The sequence below is a fragment of the Taudactylus pleione genome, unplaced genomic scaffold (genome assembly GCF_031769625.1).
Source record: "Taudactylus pleione unplaced genomic scaffold, aTauple2 ptg000522l, whole genome shotgun sequence".
Taxonomy (NCBI): Eukaryota; Metazoa; Chordata; class Amphibia; order Anura; family Myobatrachidae; genus Taudactylus; species Taudactylus pleione.
The window spans coordinates 1,632,300-1,652,381 of NW_028284924.1; the positions used below are offsets into that span (position 1 = coordinate 1,632,300).

The 20,082-nt window shown below is 44.2% G+C and overlaps 1 protein-coding gene across 1 annotated transcript in view; it reads left to right on the forward strand.

Moving 5' to 3' along the window:
• TTC7A (tetratricopeptide repeat domain 7A) overlaps nt 1–20,082 on the forward strand; it is a 472,360-nt gene that overhangs the window by 385,879 nt on the left and 66,399 nt on the right. The window contains exon 19 of the mRNA XM_088450682.1: nt 17,143–17,345. Coding sequence (XP_088306808.1) covers nt 17,143–17,345 — 203 coding nt within the window. The remainder of the gene's footprint in view (nt 1–17,142; nt 17,346–20,082) is intronic.

The window sequence follows — 20,082 nt, forward strand, 5'->3', positions numbered from 1 at the left end:
CGCGCCTCTGTTTTGGGAATCGGAGGGCATCGCCGCCCCCTCCTCCCAAACGGCAGCAGACTGTCAATCACTGACAGTCTGCTGCCAGTTTACGTGCGGCTTCGCAGATCCGTTCTGCAAATGCTCAGAACGGGTCTGGCGCTTGCGCAGATTCCCAAACATCGGGAATCTGCGATCAGCAGTGTACTAGCGTGCACTGCTGAATCAGGCCCTCAGTTGGAATTGCAGGCATCACCAGACTCCTCCTGGGTATTGGTGGCACAATAAAGGCTGCAGCAAAGGAACAGTTGTGCATTTTCCCCTGTGTCCTAATACAGAGTCATACAGTGGGGCATATGGGACCCACACAGCACTGCTACATTGGACATAAAACTGGCTGCTCAACCAAACAATTTAGAAAAAAAAAGTAATTGGATAAGAATTTAGTTTGGAATGTATCCTCCTACGTAACACCATTGCTATTTATAACATATTGGCTATATGAACATCACTTCAAATAGAGGAGCATTTCATTCATATTTAGTTGTTAGTTCAGTAGCAGTGGGGTCTGTAATTATTTGCACTGTTAACATTGTTTTGCTCTGATTGGCTACAGATGAGTTCTAACCCCACCCTTTTTAAAATCAATTCCTTTAAAGCTGCCAATAAATAAATGAATATGGTAGGCATAACTTAAATGCAGACACAATATTAAACATAACCCATGCAAATGACATAAGCTGGAATAACATGAGATTGGATAGAGAAGAAGCTAAACTCTTATAGACATTGCTGAACATAAAAACAGGGCAGGAGCTGGTCTGTCAATTACTTTCCTGAGGGGACGGCCGGGCACATGTAAGTGACCCACTGTAAGGCATCACCTCTATAACAGCCAGTATATAGAGGTTTCAACTAATAAGGAGCCTGTAGTTGAGCCCTATTGCACAATCATCACTATAATACAGAGGTTCACAAAGTCCGCTATTACAGTCCATGTTTTAAGGATATCCGTGCTTAAGCACAGGTGAACTTAATTAGTACCTCAGTCAATTCGATTTAACCATCTGGACTCAAGCACGGATATCCCTAAAATCTGAACTATAATGATGGCGTTTGGGAACCTCTGCTATAATACAATACCTGTTCCTGAGGGTATGTAGTCAAGAAGCCGGCGGTCGGCAAATCGACCGCCGGCTTCTTGACTACATACCCTCAGGAACAGACAGTGAAATCCCGGCATAGGACTAATGATAGGCATCTAAACACCGACGCCTATCATTAGCCTCACGCCGAAATCCCGACACCCGGCATACCGAACGTGGGTAAGCCGGGCATCGGGAGATCGTAGCTGTGGGGGGTTAGGTTTAGCGACTCCCGGGGGACTTATGGTTAGGTACCCCCCGGGAGGTTTAGGGTTAGGCTAGGGGAAGGGGAGGTTAGGGTCAGCCACCACCGGGGGGAGGTTAGGGCTAGGCACCCCCCCAAGAGAGTTAGGTTTAGGGTGTGGGGAAGGGGAGGTTAGGTTTAGGCATCCCTGGGGGGAGGTTAGGGTTAGGCACTAGGGGGGGAGGTTAGGGTTACGCACCCCCCAGGAGGGTTAGGTTTAGGGTGCGGGGAAGGGGAGGTTAGATTTAGGCATCCCTGGGGAGAGGTTAGGGTTAGGCACTAGGGGGGGAGGTTAGGGTTAGGCACCCCCCAGGAGAGTTAGGTTTAGGGTGCGGGTTAGAGGAGGTTAGGTTTAGGCATCCCTGGGGGGAGGTTAGGGTTAGGCACTAGGGGGGAAGGTTAGGGTTAGGCACCCCTAAGGGAGCGTTAGGGGGGGGAGAGGGAAAGGGTACTTACCTGCCCTGTCGGGATCTTCTCCCTTCGGGCTGCCGGCGTCTGGATTTCATCCGCCGGGCTGACGTCTGGCGGCCATCCATACCGATTCCGTTCCGGGGAGCTTTCAAGGAGACAGTCAAAAACTATACAGACAAATACTTTTTATATACGATCAATATGCATTACTATATGTACTAAATGGAAGATTAAACTGTCTTAACTAAATATGTGTCATTAATTTCATAGCGGGATATTTGTTTTGAACATCATATTTTCAGCACCTAACTGTGGAGGTTTCCTGCTAATGGTATTAATATTACGTTGAGTATGCAGCAGAATATCACTTTTTTTTACCCATACAACTAACTGTGATATTAAAATGCATGTTTTCTTTATCAAGCAATATGGTCTGTCACAGGAGGCATTTATTAGGCATTTCACATGAATTCAAAATACCTGCATTAGCTGTGCCTGCAGCATCATTTAAAATGCTGACAGAATGTTGATTTGAATTCTGTCCTAGTTAAGCTCCGGTCTCATTTTATACAGTACAGTACATGACAACTGATATGAAAATAAAGATTTTTGCAGTGACAATATCATGATTTGCAGTGTTGAAGGAATGGGGTGACTTACAGTAGCCTCAATATGTAATATAGTATCATTATTTTACCTCTTTCCTGCAATGCATAGCCATTTGTAATTGAATATATCATGTCAGCACAACTAATATACGGTACTAGCATTACTTCCAATGGTCCCATGCTGACTAAAGTGCACTTCTGGTCAGGAGCATTAGTATTGCATTACTTCCAATGGTCTGGTCAGGAGCATTAGTGCTACATTACTTCCGATGGCTCCATGCTGACTAACGTGTACTTCTGGTCAGGAGTATTAGTGATGCATTACTTCCAATGGTTCCATGCTTACTAATGTGCACTTCTGGTCAGGAGCATTAGTATTGCATTACTTCCAATGGTCCCATGCTTACTAATGTGCACTTCTGGTCAGGAGCATGAGTATTGCATTACTTCCAATGGTCCCATGCTTACTAATGTGCACTTCTGGTCAGGAGCATTAGTGATGCATTACTTCCAATGGTCCCATGCTTACTAATGTGCACTTCTGGTCAGGAGCATTAGTATTGCATTACTTCCAATGGTCCCATGCTTACTAATGTGCACTTCTGGTCAGGAGCATGAGTATTGCATTACTTCCAATGGTCCCATGCTTACTAATGTGCACTTCTGGTCAGGAGCATTAGTGATGCATTACTTCCAATGGTCCCATGCTTACTAATGTGCACTTCTGGTCAGGAGCATTAGTATTGCATTACTTCCAATGGTCCCATGCTTACTAATGTGCACTTCTGGTCAGGAGCATTAGTATTGCATTACTTCCAATGGTCCCATGCTTACTAATGTGCACTTCTGGTCAGGAGCATTAGTGATGCATTATTTCAAATAACCGAAGGATTTCAGCGCTACGAATATATAGAAAGGATGGACAATGGACAGTTGGAATGATAATTCTAATACAACATTTAATACAATGTTACACTATAAACACATGTAAAGAAATTATACACAAAGGAATATGAAATTAAAAATGAGAATGAAATAAAAAATTAACTATTATAAAGAAGCCAAATACTGTATAGGTGTAGGTGAACCATATCTGATGATTCTTAAATGGATCCTCCTTCCAATTATAACACAGTCATGTGCTGGCTGATGAAAAAAATTGTATGGATATAGTGTCCCTTAGGCGAGAAGAATTGCCGGTACTGGATGAATGATTTTTCCACAGTCCTTGGCAATATTCAGTGGCTGATGCAGGTATTAGGGCTGTAATATTCCACCGGAAGGTGCATACTCCGCCAAAGTCAACAGGGGTTTGTGCAATCCAAGAAAGTATATAGCCAGTTGAAATGGATAGGAGAGCCTCCAAAGCTAAGGCTCAACGCGTTTCACTGGTTTAAATCACTTATTTCCAATGGCTCCGTGCTTACTAATGTGCACTTCTGGTCAGAAGCATTAGTATTGGATTACTTCCAATGGTCCCATGCTTGCTAAAGTGCGTGTCTGGTCAGGAGCATTAGTATTGCATTACTTTCAATGGCCTGATGCTTACTAACATGTGCTTCTGGTCAGGATCATTAGTGCTGCATTATTTCCAATTTACCCATGCTTACTAACGTGCGCTTCTGGTCAGGAGCATTAATGCTGCATTACTTCCAATGGCCCCATGCTTAGTGATGTGCACTTTTGGTGAAGAGCATTAGAGCTGCATTACTTCCAATGGCCCCATGCTTACTAACGTGCGCTTCAGGTCATGCTTACGAACGAGCATTTTGGACAGGAGCATTAGTATTGTATTACTTCCAATCGCCCCATGCTTACTAATGGGCACTTTGGGACAGGAGCATTAGTGCTGCATTACTTCAAATAGCCCCATGCTTGCTAACATGCACACTTCTAGTCAAGAGCATTAGTGCTGCATTAACGTGCGCTTCTGTTCAGGTTAATTAATATTGGATTACTGCCAATGTCCCCATGCTTACTAACATGTGCTTCTGGTCTGGAGCATTAATACTGCATTACTTCCGTTGGCCCCATGCTTACTAACATGTACACTTCTGGTCAAGAGCATTTGTGCTGCATTACTTCCGGTGACCCCATGCTCTTCAACATGTGCTCTTCTGTAAAGAACACTAGTGCTGCTTTACTTCCAATGGTCCTATGCTTACTAACGTGTGCTAATGGTCAGGAGCATTAGTGCTACATTACTTCCAATGGCCCCATGGTTACTAACGTGTGTTTCTGGTCTGGAGCATTTGTGTTGCATTACTTCCAATAACTCCATGCTCATTATTATGTGCTCTTCTGTGTAGAACATTAGTGCTGCATTACTTCAATGGCGCCATGCTTACTAGTGTGCACGTCTGGTTAGGAGCATTAGTGCTACATTACTTCTAATGGCCCTATGCATACTAACGTGTGCTAATGGTCAGGAGCATTAGTGCTACATTACTTCTAATGGACCCATGCTATATTTCTATAGGTTCAATAGAAAAGATGAAGGCGTTGTGGCCACTATGGCTTTCAATTATTGCTGTATAGTTTTGCAATGCACATACTGCTATCACTGCTGGGAAATCTCCCTCCTACGGTATTATCTGACTATCACAGGTGGTTTCAAAATAGTTATAAATACCATTCTGAAGAAGTTTTGCATAACCAAGTTCTGTGTCTTCTATATACAGTACAGTATGTCCCTGTATTCCATATTTGTTTTTCACAAACCCTTCCTTCTCCCATTGCTTTACATGGGCAAACACAGGATTTTGAGAAGAGGGGTTTCCAAATGCTTAATTTTAGAGTGAGTGTGGCCCATCCCTGAAGAGGATATAAATAACACTTAACAAACTATAGTCTGCCTCATACAATGTGCTAATACAGTAACATAAGTGCTCAAAGGTTAAACATCCCATAATAAATATATATACATAATATAATCAATAGGAGACGGAACTCAGCACACATTCTCCCACCTCATGGTAAGATGCCCATCTCCTCTTGATGGCAGCTGCTCTCTGGTCTCTCTGGTCTGGTGTGCCGATTGAGCGCTCAGATCCCCACACACATCAGACTTGATAGCAGAAATTGCAGTCACTTTGCATACAGTCAGGTGCATAAATATTGGGACATTGACAGAATTTTCATATTTTGGCCTCTATTCACCACCACAATGGCTTTGAAATGAAACAAACAAGATGTGCTTTAACTGCAGACTTTCAGATTTAATTTGGGAGTAATTACATCCAAATCAGGTGAATGGTGTAGGAATTACAACGGTTTCTATATGTGCCTCCAACTTTATATACTACTGCTATTGTGGTAGGGAATTGAGCCACTGGTTGGGAAGGAGGAGTGGGGTTTCTGGGCAACTGGAACCCCTCACTGTGTTTCCCTATGCATATTGCAAATGCCTATTTCAGCTGCATTTTAGTCTTTAATATATAATTGGTAATATATGATTTTGGTATAAACTCTTCCTCTGAATATATTACTAAACTATGGAGAGCCTGCATCATAGCATAGCAGCTTTGCATGCCAGTATTTCTTTACCTCGTTGGATCCATCAGTTTACCTTTCATGACTGTAGATGAGTTCATTTATCTCCCTGAGGCCCAAAGGGCTGCATTCACTGTACATAATGAAAACTAACAAATAAATTGTACTCCATGTCATTGTGCTTTCTATTGTAGACCTCAACTATCAGTCGAAGCATAATTGGAATAAATTATATTATTTTTGCATTACTATTCATAATTGTAGTATCCTTTGTATGTATTGTAAATGTTGTATACCGCATTATACTCAGTGTATACTGAAAGGCAGTGCGTAACTAGACTATACTGTAGATTTAGTGAGTTGTAGAACCCATTGGGTTAATCCTCCCCCTGCACATCATTTCGGTTCTCCGTTCTGGGGCCCCGTCATCTGCTGAAATATTTTGATATTGTTACATTGTGATCCATGTGAATCGCCTGACTTTTCCAACCTACATCTGAGTTATCCGGCTCTGCAGACAGTCACAGCGGCTCCGTGCCAATTATTTTCCTACCTCTATAATCTAAAGTGAAAGGCCGTAATGAAGGAAGACATAAGAACAAATTGCTGCTGAAATATGGATACAGGCAGCAGAATTTTACTTTTCGTGGCCCACAAGAACATCCGGAGAGTTACTTACAAATCATGTGGGGATTAATGCAGATTACTGATTTTGTGCATTTGTCATTTGATGTCTCCGTACGCTGAGGGTCTCATTCAGACCCTCTCGCAAGCGCCTCAGCGCTCGCAAGCGAGTCGATGTTTGGCTGTGCGCACGCGCAGCGGCCGCACCGCACGTGCGCAAGCCCCGGAGCGAGAGAGAAATTCTCTCACTCCGTGGCTCACTACAAAAGGGGTGGATGTCGATGTTGATCGACAGCTCGACCCATTTTGTAGGCGTGGCGGGGGGGTGGCTTCACAAACGGAGGCATTCCCAAGCGAACGCCTGCCGTTTGTGTGCGGCCCCACTGACATCACCAGTGATATCAGTGGGAGAGCTTCCAGCTCTATTAGAGCCGAAAGCTCTCTGGGGCTTGCGGCAGACGAGACCCTACCACAAGGGTCTCGTCGCAAGCCCCAATGGTCGCGATGGTTTTGACCATCGCGACCATCATTCTGGCCGCTCGTTAAGGCTGTGGGTGGTAACCCACAGCCTAGCGAGCGGCCAGGAGGCCGGATAATTTTTTAGATGTGGCCGCCCTCATTCAGAGCGAGTGCGCGCATTTTGCGAGCGGCTCTGAATGAGGTCCTGAGTGTGAAGACGCTAATGTGAACTGGTCCGGTTGCAAGGCCTACAACCGGGCAATGGATGTATAATGAAGCACATACTGCCATCTTAGAACACAGGCCAAAAAAAAAAAGATAGCACGGATTGCTTTATAAATAGGGTGACATATCATGGTATGAATACACTTTGATGCACATTACTTTTGTATAGATAACATACTGTACCTGGTGGGTGAGGGTGGTGCTATAGTATAAAGGTGGCTATTACAAAGTGGGACCACTACTGGGGCCGAGGGCGCTACTAAATGTGTGCTGTTTGTAGAACTTTACAATGTTCTTATCAATTCCTTGGAGTAAATTTGCTTTTTCTTTCATGGTCCAAAGTCACAGTACTAAGTATTTTGATGTATTGTTCATCTAAACTGGGGTGTTTGTGGGTCTGTGGTAGTTAAATTAGAATGTAAGCTCCATTGGGGCAGGATTGTTTACGTTTGCCATCTGTAGAGTGAACCCTCACTGTTTTTCAGTGACAAATGGCAGGCGTTTCCGCAAACAACGTGTGATTCAGTCTACTGCCTAAAGAGCTTGCAATGAATTGGTCTTTGGCTGCTGTGATATTAACAAGTAGAAAGCAACCCGCACTGTTAAACAATTGCAGACTGCTTCCTATTGGTTACTAAGACGCTATCAGTGGAATGTAGGAGTGGAAGATCGATTGTAGAGATGCAACTAAGGGAGTGACAGGAGAGATAAGGAGATAGGCAGTTGTACACATGTCTCTCTCATAGATAGGAGGCAAATGGAATGAGAGAAATAGAGTGGCAGTTGGAAGGAGGCTGGGTTGAGGCGTGATTTCTTTAGGATTGGTGAGATGAGCTCTTGTCAGTGGAGAGAGACGGGACAAGTGACCTAGAAGCCGGTATGACTGGGGAGATGGAGGCAGAACAGGCTCCAGGGCTAATAGCACCCTGTGCCGGCGGAGTGCTCTGCGCTACTTATCACGTGTGGCCAAAATTGGGGGTGTGGCCTAATTACCATAGACCATACCTCCTTACGTGACGTTATCTGAGGGGCGTGCCCGCATGGCACGCTTCCACGTAACGTCAGGCTGGGGGGAGCCTTACTAGCTGGGCTTCCCCCAGCCCTCTCACGGCACTGAATGGATGCCGCACGCAGATGTGCGGCGGTGTGGTTCCCAACCTTCCAATTTGAACCTAAATCTCGGAATGAGAATAAGTCTGATACGTTTACATTACATTTTATTACTTCTTTTAATGTACAACATAAGGAACTGGAGAAGATAATTAGGAGACATTGGAATTTACTTACTAGAGACCCTATCCTTAAATCCGTTATTCCATCCACACCAAAATTTGTATATAGAAAGGCACCCAATATAAGGAATAAGATTGTTAAGAGTGCCATTCCACCCAAAAGAACTGGTAGGATTAAAACCAAGGGCTTTCACCGTTGTAGTCTAGTATGTAGGACTTTTACTAAGCAACCTATGAAAATTAAGAATTTTCCATCAAACAAAACAGGGCAGTTACAGCAAATACCAGATTTTATTACATGTAATGTGAAGAATTGTGTTTATTTAATTGAATGTACATGTGGCCTGCAGTATATTGGGCGAACTGGTCGCTGTTTGAAAGATAGATGGTCAGAACATCTTAGAAATATAAAACAGGGTTTTGACAATCATTCTTTATCTGCTCATTTTAAAGAAAACCACCATAACTCCACAAGTGGTATTCAACAAATGATTGGTATCAAACAAGTTTTTAGTCATTGGAGAAAGAAAGATCAAGAAATCAGGCTGGCACAAACGGAAATGAAATATATTTTTGATTTTAATACTCTTAAACGTAATGGGATCAACAATGACTTTGAACTGAAATGGTTTTTATGCGATATATATATTTTGTACATGTGAAAGTTCTGATATATGTTTTTATTTAAGGCTTTCTACTACGGTTTTACCTTGTGGTTTTATGCATCAGTTTTATGTTTCTATATCATTATTTTTTAATATATGGGTTTATGAAGTTACATGTATTTATTGTATTTATGTTCCCTTCTGCTTGCTGAAATTATGCAAATCAGCGGGTAATCTAGTAATTAATTAAGAATGGGACCTATATTGTCCTCTTTCAGGCTCCATTTGGTCCGGCGCCGGAAGTGACGTTAGCGTGTCACCGCCGGACCGGATATACCAGCAGCCTGCGTTCCATCATTAAGGGAAGTTAGAGTCAGACGATCTCACTCCTCCCTCAAACCACACAGGATATGACGTTGGCGTGTCATCGTGGGACCGGAAGTCATTTACTTCCGCGTTCCACAGTAATGTTTTTACAATTATGATGTTTTTTAACTGTATAAACGTGCGCATAAGTTTTTAGGATATGCACTAATCACTTTACCATTTCTACAGTGTGTTTTTAAAGCGGATTTTGATTAGACTGACCATGACTGGTAATTAGCCTATGGTATGTCTAGAGAGGGTATATAAAGGACCTTAATCCACCTATTCATTACACCTTGAAAAAGACTTAAGACTGAAATGCGTTGGTGTTCCAGTACAAGGCTTGGATCAAGGAAGTGGGGACCATTCAGAGACACTACTGGTTGCTGATATTCCACGGATTCCTGTTCCCAGTAAGTGTTATACAAGCTTCTGAGGTGTATTCTGTTACACCCACATTCTCTGGTACGCCTTTATTTTATTATCAGCACGGTGGAATTTTTTCATTTTGATGTATTTTAATCATTCATATTAAATGATAATGCACTATGGTGGTCCTTTTCTCTCTTTTTTATGAACGGATGTGTTGTGGAGTTTGAAGATCACAGTGAACATATGGTTCTGAATATTTCGAAGAAACACTCCTTCCTTTTAAAAAAAACTGTTGGGAATTATAATTGAATTTTAGACATTCTACAACTTTTATTTTGTTTTTTTTGGACATTCACATAGTGGATAATTATCCACGCAGGACTCCATTTGTACTAATTCCTATATTGTATTTCTGTTGACTGTATTCCTTTGCGCTGGGGTGACTATTCTTTTTGTTATTTACATGCTCGTTTTGGGGTATATATAGGGATTACCCCCTGACACCTTTAGCTGCCTTTGTGACGTGCGGGTCTTTTTCGCTATTTTATATTCCTCCAATTTGAACACCCGCGGGCCACTTCGGGGCACGGTTGGAACGGCGGGATAGTACTGTCCCGCTGAAATCGGGATGCTGGGGAAGGGTGCGCGCCCTCTATAGGTGGCGCTCCTGTTCGACCGTTCAGGTCGAACACCACTAGAGCCGGCCCTGGATGGAGGTGAGGTAATAGCATTGAGGCGGTATCTAGTGTCAGATGATGAGATGAGTCCTTAGACTGTGGGGTCTATGTACTAAGCTTTGGAGACAAAGTGGACGGAGATAAAGTACCAACCAATCAGCTCTTAAAGCTGGGTACACACTAAACGCGTGTACCCAGCAATGTGACCTGCTACCCCCCCCCACATTTCTGTGTCTTCAGCTGTGGACGGGCTGACATAACGATTTTTCGTTCCAATGCGTCGGAATGGGGCAAATCGTTCAAAAAATAGTATAGTGCGTACACACCTTAACTGTCATTTTTCAAACACAGGGCCTGATTCAGAGCCGCTCGTAAGCGGCCGCTCGTCGCTGTGAGCTATGTTCGCACAACTGCGCATGCATATGGGTCATAATGCGCATGCGTAAACCAGTCATTGCGGTCGGAAATCGAGCGCTCGCAAAACAGCGAGGGGCTGCTAATTTGATTGACAGAATGTACCCTTTATGGGTGGTAACAGAGGAAGGTGCTTGAAAACGGGGGAGTGGAGATCCGAACGCAGGCGTGCCTAACGGTCAAAAGGGCGTTTAATGGGAGTGCATAATTAGTAAAGGAGCGTCATCGACCACGTCACTTGGTTGTCTTTTAGCCTGAACTGCTCGCAGTGATTGCGGTAAAAAAATCCTACCACAAGCACTGCGAGTAGTTCAGATGCCTTTCGATGTACCCAATTAATCAAATAAATACCGGAGATGACGTGTGATGCGAACGGCAAAGGGGTGTCTTTACAAAATTTTTCGCTCTCTCAGACATAGAGGCGTCAACAAACCGCAATGAGCGAGCGCTCAATTTAAATAGCCGGCCCATTTTTAGGAACGACCGTCCGCGAATAGCGTCCGGCTCTGAATCAGGCCCACAGCCTCTAAAATGACAGTTGGGAGCTGATTGGTTGTCACTTTATCTCCATCCACTTTATCTTTTGCCAAGGCTTAGTACATAGACCCCTTTGATCTTGGTTACTGGAGAGAATGAACTGTGCATAACGTAGTATAGGAGGAGGTGGGTGAGCGAACTGGATCTGAAATTACATGCTAGGAATGGTGCGTGGTGCTGGGAATGGTGCATAGTGCAGGGAATGGTGAGTAGCACTGGGAATGATGAGTAGCACTGGGAATAGTGAGTAGTGCTGGGAATGTTGTGTAGTGCTGGGAATGTTGTGTAGTGCTGGAAATGGTGAGTAGCACTGGGAATGTTGCGTAGTGCTGAGAATGTTGAATAGTGCTGAGAATGGTGAATAGTGCTGGGAATGGTGCGTAGTGCAGGCAATGATGAGTAGCGCTGGGAATGGTGAGTAGTGCTGAGAATGGTGCATAGTGCAGGGAATGGTGAGTAGCACTGGGAATGATGAGTAGCACTGGGAATAGTGAGTAGTGCTGGGAATGTTGTGTAGTGCTGGGAATGTTGTGTAGTGCTGGGAATGGTGAGTAGTGCTGGGAATGTTGTGTAGTGCTGGGAATGGTGAGTAGCACTGGGAATGTTGCGTAGTGCTGAGAATGGTGAATAGTGCTGAGAATGGTGAATAGTGCTGGGAATGGTGCGTAGTGCAGGGAATGATGAGTAGCTCTGGGAATGGTGAGTAGTGTAGGAAAATGTTGAGTAGCACAGGTAATGGTGAGTAGTGTAGGGAATGTTGAGTAGCGCAGGGAATGGTGAGTAGTGCTGGGTAAGGTGAGTAGTTCTGGGAATGGTGAGTAGTGCTGGGAATGTTGCATAGTGCTGGGAATGGTGAGTAGTGCTGGGACTGGTGGGTATTGCTGGGAATGGTGCGTAGTGCTGGGAATGGTGCGTAGTGCTGGGAATAGTGAGTAGTGCTGGGAATAGTGAGTAGTGTAGGGAATGTGCGTAGCACTGGGAATGGTGAGTAGTGCAGAGAATGTTGAGTGGTGCTGGGAATGGTGAGTAGTGCAGGGAATGGTGTGTAGTGCTGGGAATGGTGAGTAGTGTAGAGAATGGAGAGTGGTGCTGGGAATGGAAAGTGGTGCAGAGAATGGTGAGTAGTGCAGGGAATGGTGTGTAGTGCTGGGAATGGAGAGGTGCTGGGAATGGAGAGTGGTGCAGAGAATGGTGACTAGTGCAGAGAATGGTGAGTAGTGTAGAGAATGGTGAGTCGTGCAGGGAATGGTGAGTGGTGAGTAGTGCAGGGAATGGTGAGTGGTGCAGGGAATGGTGAGTAGTGCAGGGAATGGTGAGTAGTGCAGAGATTGGTGAGTAGTGCAGAGATTGGTGAGTAGTGTTGGAAGTGGTGAGTAGTGCTGTGAGACACATTTTGCCGTCTTCTCCTGGATTGCTGAAACAGTTTGTCGCGTCTGGCATTTCTATTTAGGGATCTGCAATACTTGTGTCTTTAAAAGCAGTAAAAAAACACCTTATTTGACAGAAATCTATATAATATCCAGCGCTTTACTGAAGTAAGCAAGATATCTGACCACAGTGCTATCTGTCCCATCTCTTTGATGATAATGTTAAAAATACTGTCAGGTAAAATGGAACTTTTCTAATTTCTTCATCTTTTAAGGTTATAAGGTGGGTTTGGAAGAACGCTAAAACTCCAGCCTATAAATAATGCAGCAAGAGCCTTCTGACAGCAGAAGGTACTTATATTCTCATCGCTATTTCATGACATCCAGCATTATCACACAGAGCCAAGGAATGAAGGATTAAACCTTCCCCCTTTGAATTCTGGGAACAGATAAGTAAGTCGCTGCTTACTTGTGCTCTTGTGGTGCTCATGTGCGTTTCCCATTTATATTAAAGGTCCATGTAACGCGTCAAATACAGTTCTAGACTGTATCGCGGTGCCCACTGCTCCATTTTTGACCAGCATGGACCTCTGTTAAACCTTTGATTCTTATCTCAACGAGATGTAAAAGTTTAAAGGAATAGTTGGGGGAGTGTTTACAGCTTTAGGTTTGTGCCCACAACCACCACTAACAGACCTGATTCAGAGCCACTCGCAAAAAGCGAGCGCTCGCTCTGAATCAGGGGGGCCGCTTTTTAAAAAAAAAAAGACTGGCCTCCTGGCCGCTCGCTAAGCTGTGGGTGGCCACCCATAGCTTTTGCGAGCAGCCAGGTGATGGTCGCGACCATCGGCCTTGCGACGACACCCTTGTGGTAGGGTCTCATCTACTGCAAACCCCAGTCAGCTTCCGGCTCTAATAGAGCCGGAAGCTCACTACTGACATCACTGGTGATGGTAGTCGGGCCACCCAGAAACGGCAGGCGTTCCTTCAGCCAAAAATAGGGATTTTGCATTTTTTTTTCGCCTGGTCTGGGATGGAGAAAACTTTTCTCCAGTTTTTTTTGCCTGTTGCTGTTTTCACCTGTTTTTTGGCGAAAATTTCGCCTTTTTTAAAAAAAAAAAAAAAAACAGCCAATGGCAAAAAAAATGTCAGTTTTCACCGCTAATTGAATACGGCCCTATATATCGCATCGAACTGATGCCATATATAGTGAAAAGAAACAAATGGACCCACACATTTGGGTCGTGTGACCTCCTACACTTTTGTATAGAAAATAAATGACATGGTTATAAGTATGATTCTTTTTGTCGGCAATCCCGTGAGAGAGGCTAATTCAGTTGCCCCCTATTGGTCTAGTTACATTTTTTTTTTTTTTTAAATGTTCTCAAAAGTTTCCTTCAAAACTAAATTTTTTACCAAAATTACAAGACCGATGTAAAAGGTAACAATATAAATATGTAAGCATAAATAAAATAGCGACAGGAGAAGTGGCAAGCGAAGATAACTAAAATATATGAGATGTTTGTTTTTTTATTGTACCAGTAAGCGTGATAGTAAGTTATTGTACAGAGAAGACCTTGCATTCCGATCTTTTAGATAGCATAACTTTTATAGTTTCCTTTTGCATAGCCTCTTGTACGGCTTCTTACGAGTTGAATGTTTACTGTGATGCTTCTTATCAGTTGCCTGCTCTTTACCCTACTGTGGAAATGCCCACGTGTGCTGAATGGGATGTAGTTATGTGACCATCCCATTCCGTACTGAATGTGCCACGTTACTGTACTTACAGAGGCAACACTTTTCACATTCACTAGACATGCTCAGTCCAGTCACTGCATATAACTTAACGTATTATTAACAGTGACATCACTTTACATATTTGCACCTATACTCCATTCTGGGGATGTAGTTACCATCCCGGTGGTTGGGATGCCGGTGCTTAGAATCCTGACCGCTGGCATCCCAACGGTATTAGGGTTAGGGGGAGGTTTAGGGTTAGGGGTAAGGGTTTGGCACTAGGGGAAGGGTTAGGCTGGAGGGAGGCGAGGGAGGGTTAGGGTCAGGCTGCTGGAAAGTTGGGTTAGGGTTAGTGAGAGAGTTTGGGGTTAGGCTACTTACCTTCAGGTGTCCGGATTCTGACTGTCGGGATGCCGCTCTTGGTATTCTGACCGGCTGCATCTCGACCGCCGGGATCGCATACCCCACCCCCATTCTGCTGCATGTAAGAAAAAAAACCTTCCCATTTGCCCCGTTAACAAGTGCAAATTTACAGCCTTGAGTAGTCCCAGTAGCCACAGAATTCCTCAGTCAGGTTCCCTGCCCAACTTCACAATGTGGTACCAGAGACACAGATAAAATAGTGGCTGGTCCTAGATCCTAGGGAGTTGACACTGGGATTTGAACCAGTAATTTTTTTTGTCATCTCTTTTTTTATAGCATTGTGACAGGATGTAGTGGCGAGTTTGACAGTTAAAATGTCAATAACCACAATGGGGACACTGTAAGGTCGGACCCGGCATGCCGACATACAGTATTAATAGGGCGATTTAAAGCATTTAAACAGTCTTTACATTTTCATCAGGTATGAGGTTGTAAAGCTGACGCAGTTACAATCACATTATTAACATGTCGGCATGCCGGATTCGATCTCACAGTGGACCTCATTCAGAGCCGGTCGCACAGAGCGTACGGTCGGTCTGAATGAGGGGAGGACCTCTTGAATTTTCAAGACGTCCTCCTTTGCGGTGGTAAGGCTGTGGTGTTAACCCACAGCCTTACGACCGCCTAAGGTGATGGTCGCGATGGTCAAGACCATCGCGATCATCGGGGCTTACGATGAGACCCTAGGGTAGGGTCTCCCTTGTCGTAAGCCCCGGAGAGCTTTCGGCTCTGTCTGAGCCGGAAGCTCTCCACTGACATCACTAGTGATGTCAGTGGGGCCGCCCCCAAACGGTAGGCGTTCCATGGGAACGCCCCTTTTGGGCTGCCACCCCCACAGCCCGCCTTCCAAACGGGGCGAGCTGTCAATCAACATCGACAGCTCGCCCCCTTTCGATCGAGACCCGCTACGACCGGCGCTGTCGGTCATAGCGGGTCTCACGCATGCGCATGACGGCGCCAGCGCCATCGTGCGCATGCTCTGTGGGGGGCCATCGACCCGGTCCGAGCGCATCGGCGCTAACGACCGGGTCTGAATGACCCCCTGTGTCCCTGTTGGGATTGTCGAAATTTCAACTGTCAAACTCGCATGCTCCACCCCATTATGATAGAGGGGAATTCAATTAAGGGAGAATCAGTTCGCCTGGCCGAATCTGTGATTTACTGGGTTACAGGGAGTCAAGAGATTCACAGCACGCTGCAGCCTAATATTACTGCCACTGCTTCGATAAGGCCAGGGGCAGTTTCGGTACTTAAAGCGGCCCTGGAAAAATTAAGAAAGTGGCCTCATATAGGCATGGCCATCACAAAAAGTAGGTGGGGTTAAAATAAATTTTCCCTTGCAGTATAAATGAAAAAACTAAATTATAATGCCTCTTCCTACTTATACCACAAACTTAGAGCATCCTAGTGACCACCATACAATACAGATAGCTTTCTAATGACCAATATACAATACAGTGAGCATCCTAGAGAATATCAGAATTATGGGTACCGTATTGGATGTATGGAGCGCTTAGCCCCATAGGCTCTCCAAAGAATAATTTCTGCCTAATAAAACATTTTTAGATGGGTGCTAATGATTGCTTAATCTCCAGTCTGCAATGTTGGGATTTGCAGAGGTGGGGGGTGGATGATAATATGACTCACCTCACCAAGTCACATCATCATAGGAGGCTGATCTACTCGCCCACAAAGTTTGTAAGTCTCCCAGTTATTTCGGGAGAGCAGGAAAGTATGGGGTGGAGGTAAATTCTTCCCACTCTGTAGGGTGGTTCATAGACAGCGTTGCAAAACATCAGTTTCTGGAACTCCCCAAAGTTTCTTAATCCAGATGTTTTCTATTGGAGTACTCCAATCTTGTGGTCCTCCAAAATTGAAGAAACGTTTTCATTTCTTTGGCCAAAATGGGAAGGTAGGAGCCTCGTGATGTTGAAGCACTATTTAGGTGGATCTGTGACCTGTGTAAATCAATCGTATGACCTAAAACGTCCTCATTTCCAAATCGACACTGTTGGGAGGTTTGCAAAAGCGTTTGCTGTTTGTCAGGGATGATAGAGATGCTGTGGAACAGCGTGACAGTCACGTATGTCGTCAGCACTGATTCTTTTTGATTTATTTTTTTATTTTATTTATTTTTATTCGCCGGCATGTTTCTAGAGCAGTGACTATCGCAAAATAAATGAGCTATTTATTGTACTTTTTTTTTTTTCTCCTTTATTGTGTAGCTGAACTCTTTATGGAACAACAGCATATGAAAGAAGCCGGCTTTTGTATCCAGGAGGCAGCCAGCCTTTTCCCCACATCACATACTGTGCTGTACATGCGTGGGAAGCACGCTGAGATGAAAGGCTGTTTGGAGGAGGCAAAGCAGTTATACAATGAAGCACTAACAGTCAATCCAGATGGAGTGAAAATTATGCACAGCCTGGTAAGTTTGTGGGTTCTTAGCCTCACGCGCGGTGTAAGTGTTTTCAGGCTGCAGCTGTGGGTTCCATTGTTGCGCTGATTGTGTGGCAATATTAAGTCATTATTTTTAGAACACGCATTCAACGTTTTGTTTATAAATTGTTTTACACTTAGCGGCTGTACTGTATCTTATAAAAAAAGAAGTTAATTCCTTCTGCAAGTGATTACTGCGTAAACTGGCTGTGCCGCAAGTGGACCTAGTGCCCACACTCACTTCCGCCATTTTATGGGCGGAACCAATATTCATGCAGGTGCAGCCACTGAATTCACTAGAAACAAATGACTTGGCAGAAATATTTATGTAGCTGTTTGGCCACAAAATGGCCGCCTCTTCTGTGCTGAGGCGACACAACACTTCACACAAGCCATATACACTGGTAGGCACAGATTACCCTAACTCAGGGTTTCCCAAACTTTGTCCCCAAAGCACCGTTACAGTCCAGGGTTTACTGATATCCATGCGTGTGCACAGATGGTATAATCGAACTAACTTAGGTACTAATTGGTAATAACTGGTAATAAATATATTTAAAAAGCATGGATATCCTTAAAACTTGGACTGTTAGGGTGCTTTGAGGACCAAGGTTGGGAACCACTACCATATCCAATTTTTATGTTTTCATGGGTTGTTGTGTTTTTTGTTATGCATAAAGCCGCGTACACACTGGACGATATTTTTTGAACGATATATCGTTCATATCGTCCAGTGTGTATGCACTCACCGACGAACGATACGCGCTTCCGCGGGTCGTTAACGATATCCCCATTCGGCTGTACATGCAGCCCAATCTGGGGATATCGTTAACGATGCCATGCTGTCGAATGCAGCATGGCCCCGCCCCCCCTCCCCGCCGCTGTTCGTCGTGTGTATGCACTTGCCGAATGCCGGGACTCCTGCCGGTCCCGCATCAGCGAATACACACATCGTCCAGTGTGCATGCTCCTTACGGCTCCATTATGTTTTATGGCCCTTTATGTCTTAATAGGCTGCAGTTTAAAGCTTATATAGTTTGTACCAGGCTGCATGTAGTCAGTGTGTCCTATTATGCCACCAGCTTAGCTTGATGTCTTGAAATCTGGTGTATAATAGGCTCGGAAAATTTTTAAGACATTGACATTAAAGGAAGTGACAGGGATTGTCACCGACATTATCTCTTGTGCAGCCCGACTGCGGTGACATAACACTTTCTTTCCTTAAACTCACATGTCATTTGATTTTCCTGTGTGTCAGACTTTGCTACAGTAACCAGCGGCAGCATTAATACAGTAAATCTGAATTCAGGGGAACATCACAGGCTGTACCGCAGGGCTGGGTGTAAGCTTTCCTGCAATATATCTCCATGTAAGATCACATTACTCTGCAAGCCGCTATTTCTGCCTGGTCTCATTGCAACACAATAGCCGTATGAATTCTACTTAAGCTCTCTGCTGTTAAACTTTGTTACAATATTTGGTTTCTTTCATTCTTCTGTTTTTTTTTAAGAGTTGAAGTGTGTCCTACGGTTTCTCTTAATTTGCTTTCTTCATAATTGTGTAAGCGATAGCAGTTGAAATAATGAAACATTTATGTGGGAGAGTATTTGAAATCATAGGAGACACTAGAACCCTCGCCATAAGGTTACTAATCATTAATCAGAAAACAAGTCAACCATCAGGTGCCTTCAATTGTATCAGACAATTAATGTTACGGAATACAGCGTGTTATGGAAACCGGCTTTAATACCTTTTGTGTCTCCGAAGTATTTTGGTGTTGGATAACCACTTATGCCTATTAAACTTTCTGTGTCCATAACTATCACCAGCATTGTTAAAGGGCAAACGTGTTTTAATATCCCGAGAATATGACACCGGCTCTGTGGAGGGGGCATTGCTGAAAACGGGAAACGTCCTGGACTTCAATGCGATAACCTTTGCAAGACTGCGGAGCAGATTATATATTTTTTTCGACTTCCAGGAATGCAATAAGTGTGTCACTCTGTATTATGCCATAGGCAGGTTTGTCTGACCTTACCAACCTATTGTAAGTGATGGTCTCATTTGCAAATATAATGTGTTTAAATTAATATGCAAGATGTACAGCTTCACACACTGCACTGGGAGATTATGGATTGTTATTCTAACCTATAAAAAGCTTAATACGCTTGGTTTATACCCCTCCCCACCTCCCCCCCCCAAAAAAATGATTGTCAAAGCAATGATCTAGAGACCTTACAGAGGGGAATTGTGTGATTAAGTAATTTTTCAGCATAAAGGCTCAGAAGTGTTTTGCATGCAAATCGGAAGCACAGATAATTCAACATCTGATTCCAAAAAGTGTTTTAAAGAAATGTTCCACCCAAAATTTTTCTCACTTATAGCTGCCTATTCATCATCACTAATTAGGCCATTCCATTACACATGCGGTAATGCTAGGGAAGGAGGTCCGGGTTGCAAAGAGCAGGGCCATCTTTATATATGGGCACACTGGGCAGCTGCCCAGGGCCCCACAATTCTAGGGTCTTTTCAGCAGGGATGGGCAGGGCCAGGGGGCAGCTATATGGAGTGTGCCACCACTGGCTTTGTGCATAGGGCAGCCGGCTGGAAGGCAGTCAGAGAAAGATGCTCCCCAGCCACTCTGATTGTCAATTACACACAACCAGAACGCCCAAGCATCATTCTCTACCTGCCTCCCAACCTGCAGACACAGAGCCAGATTAAGG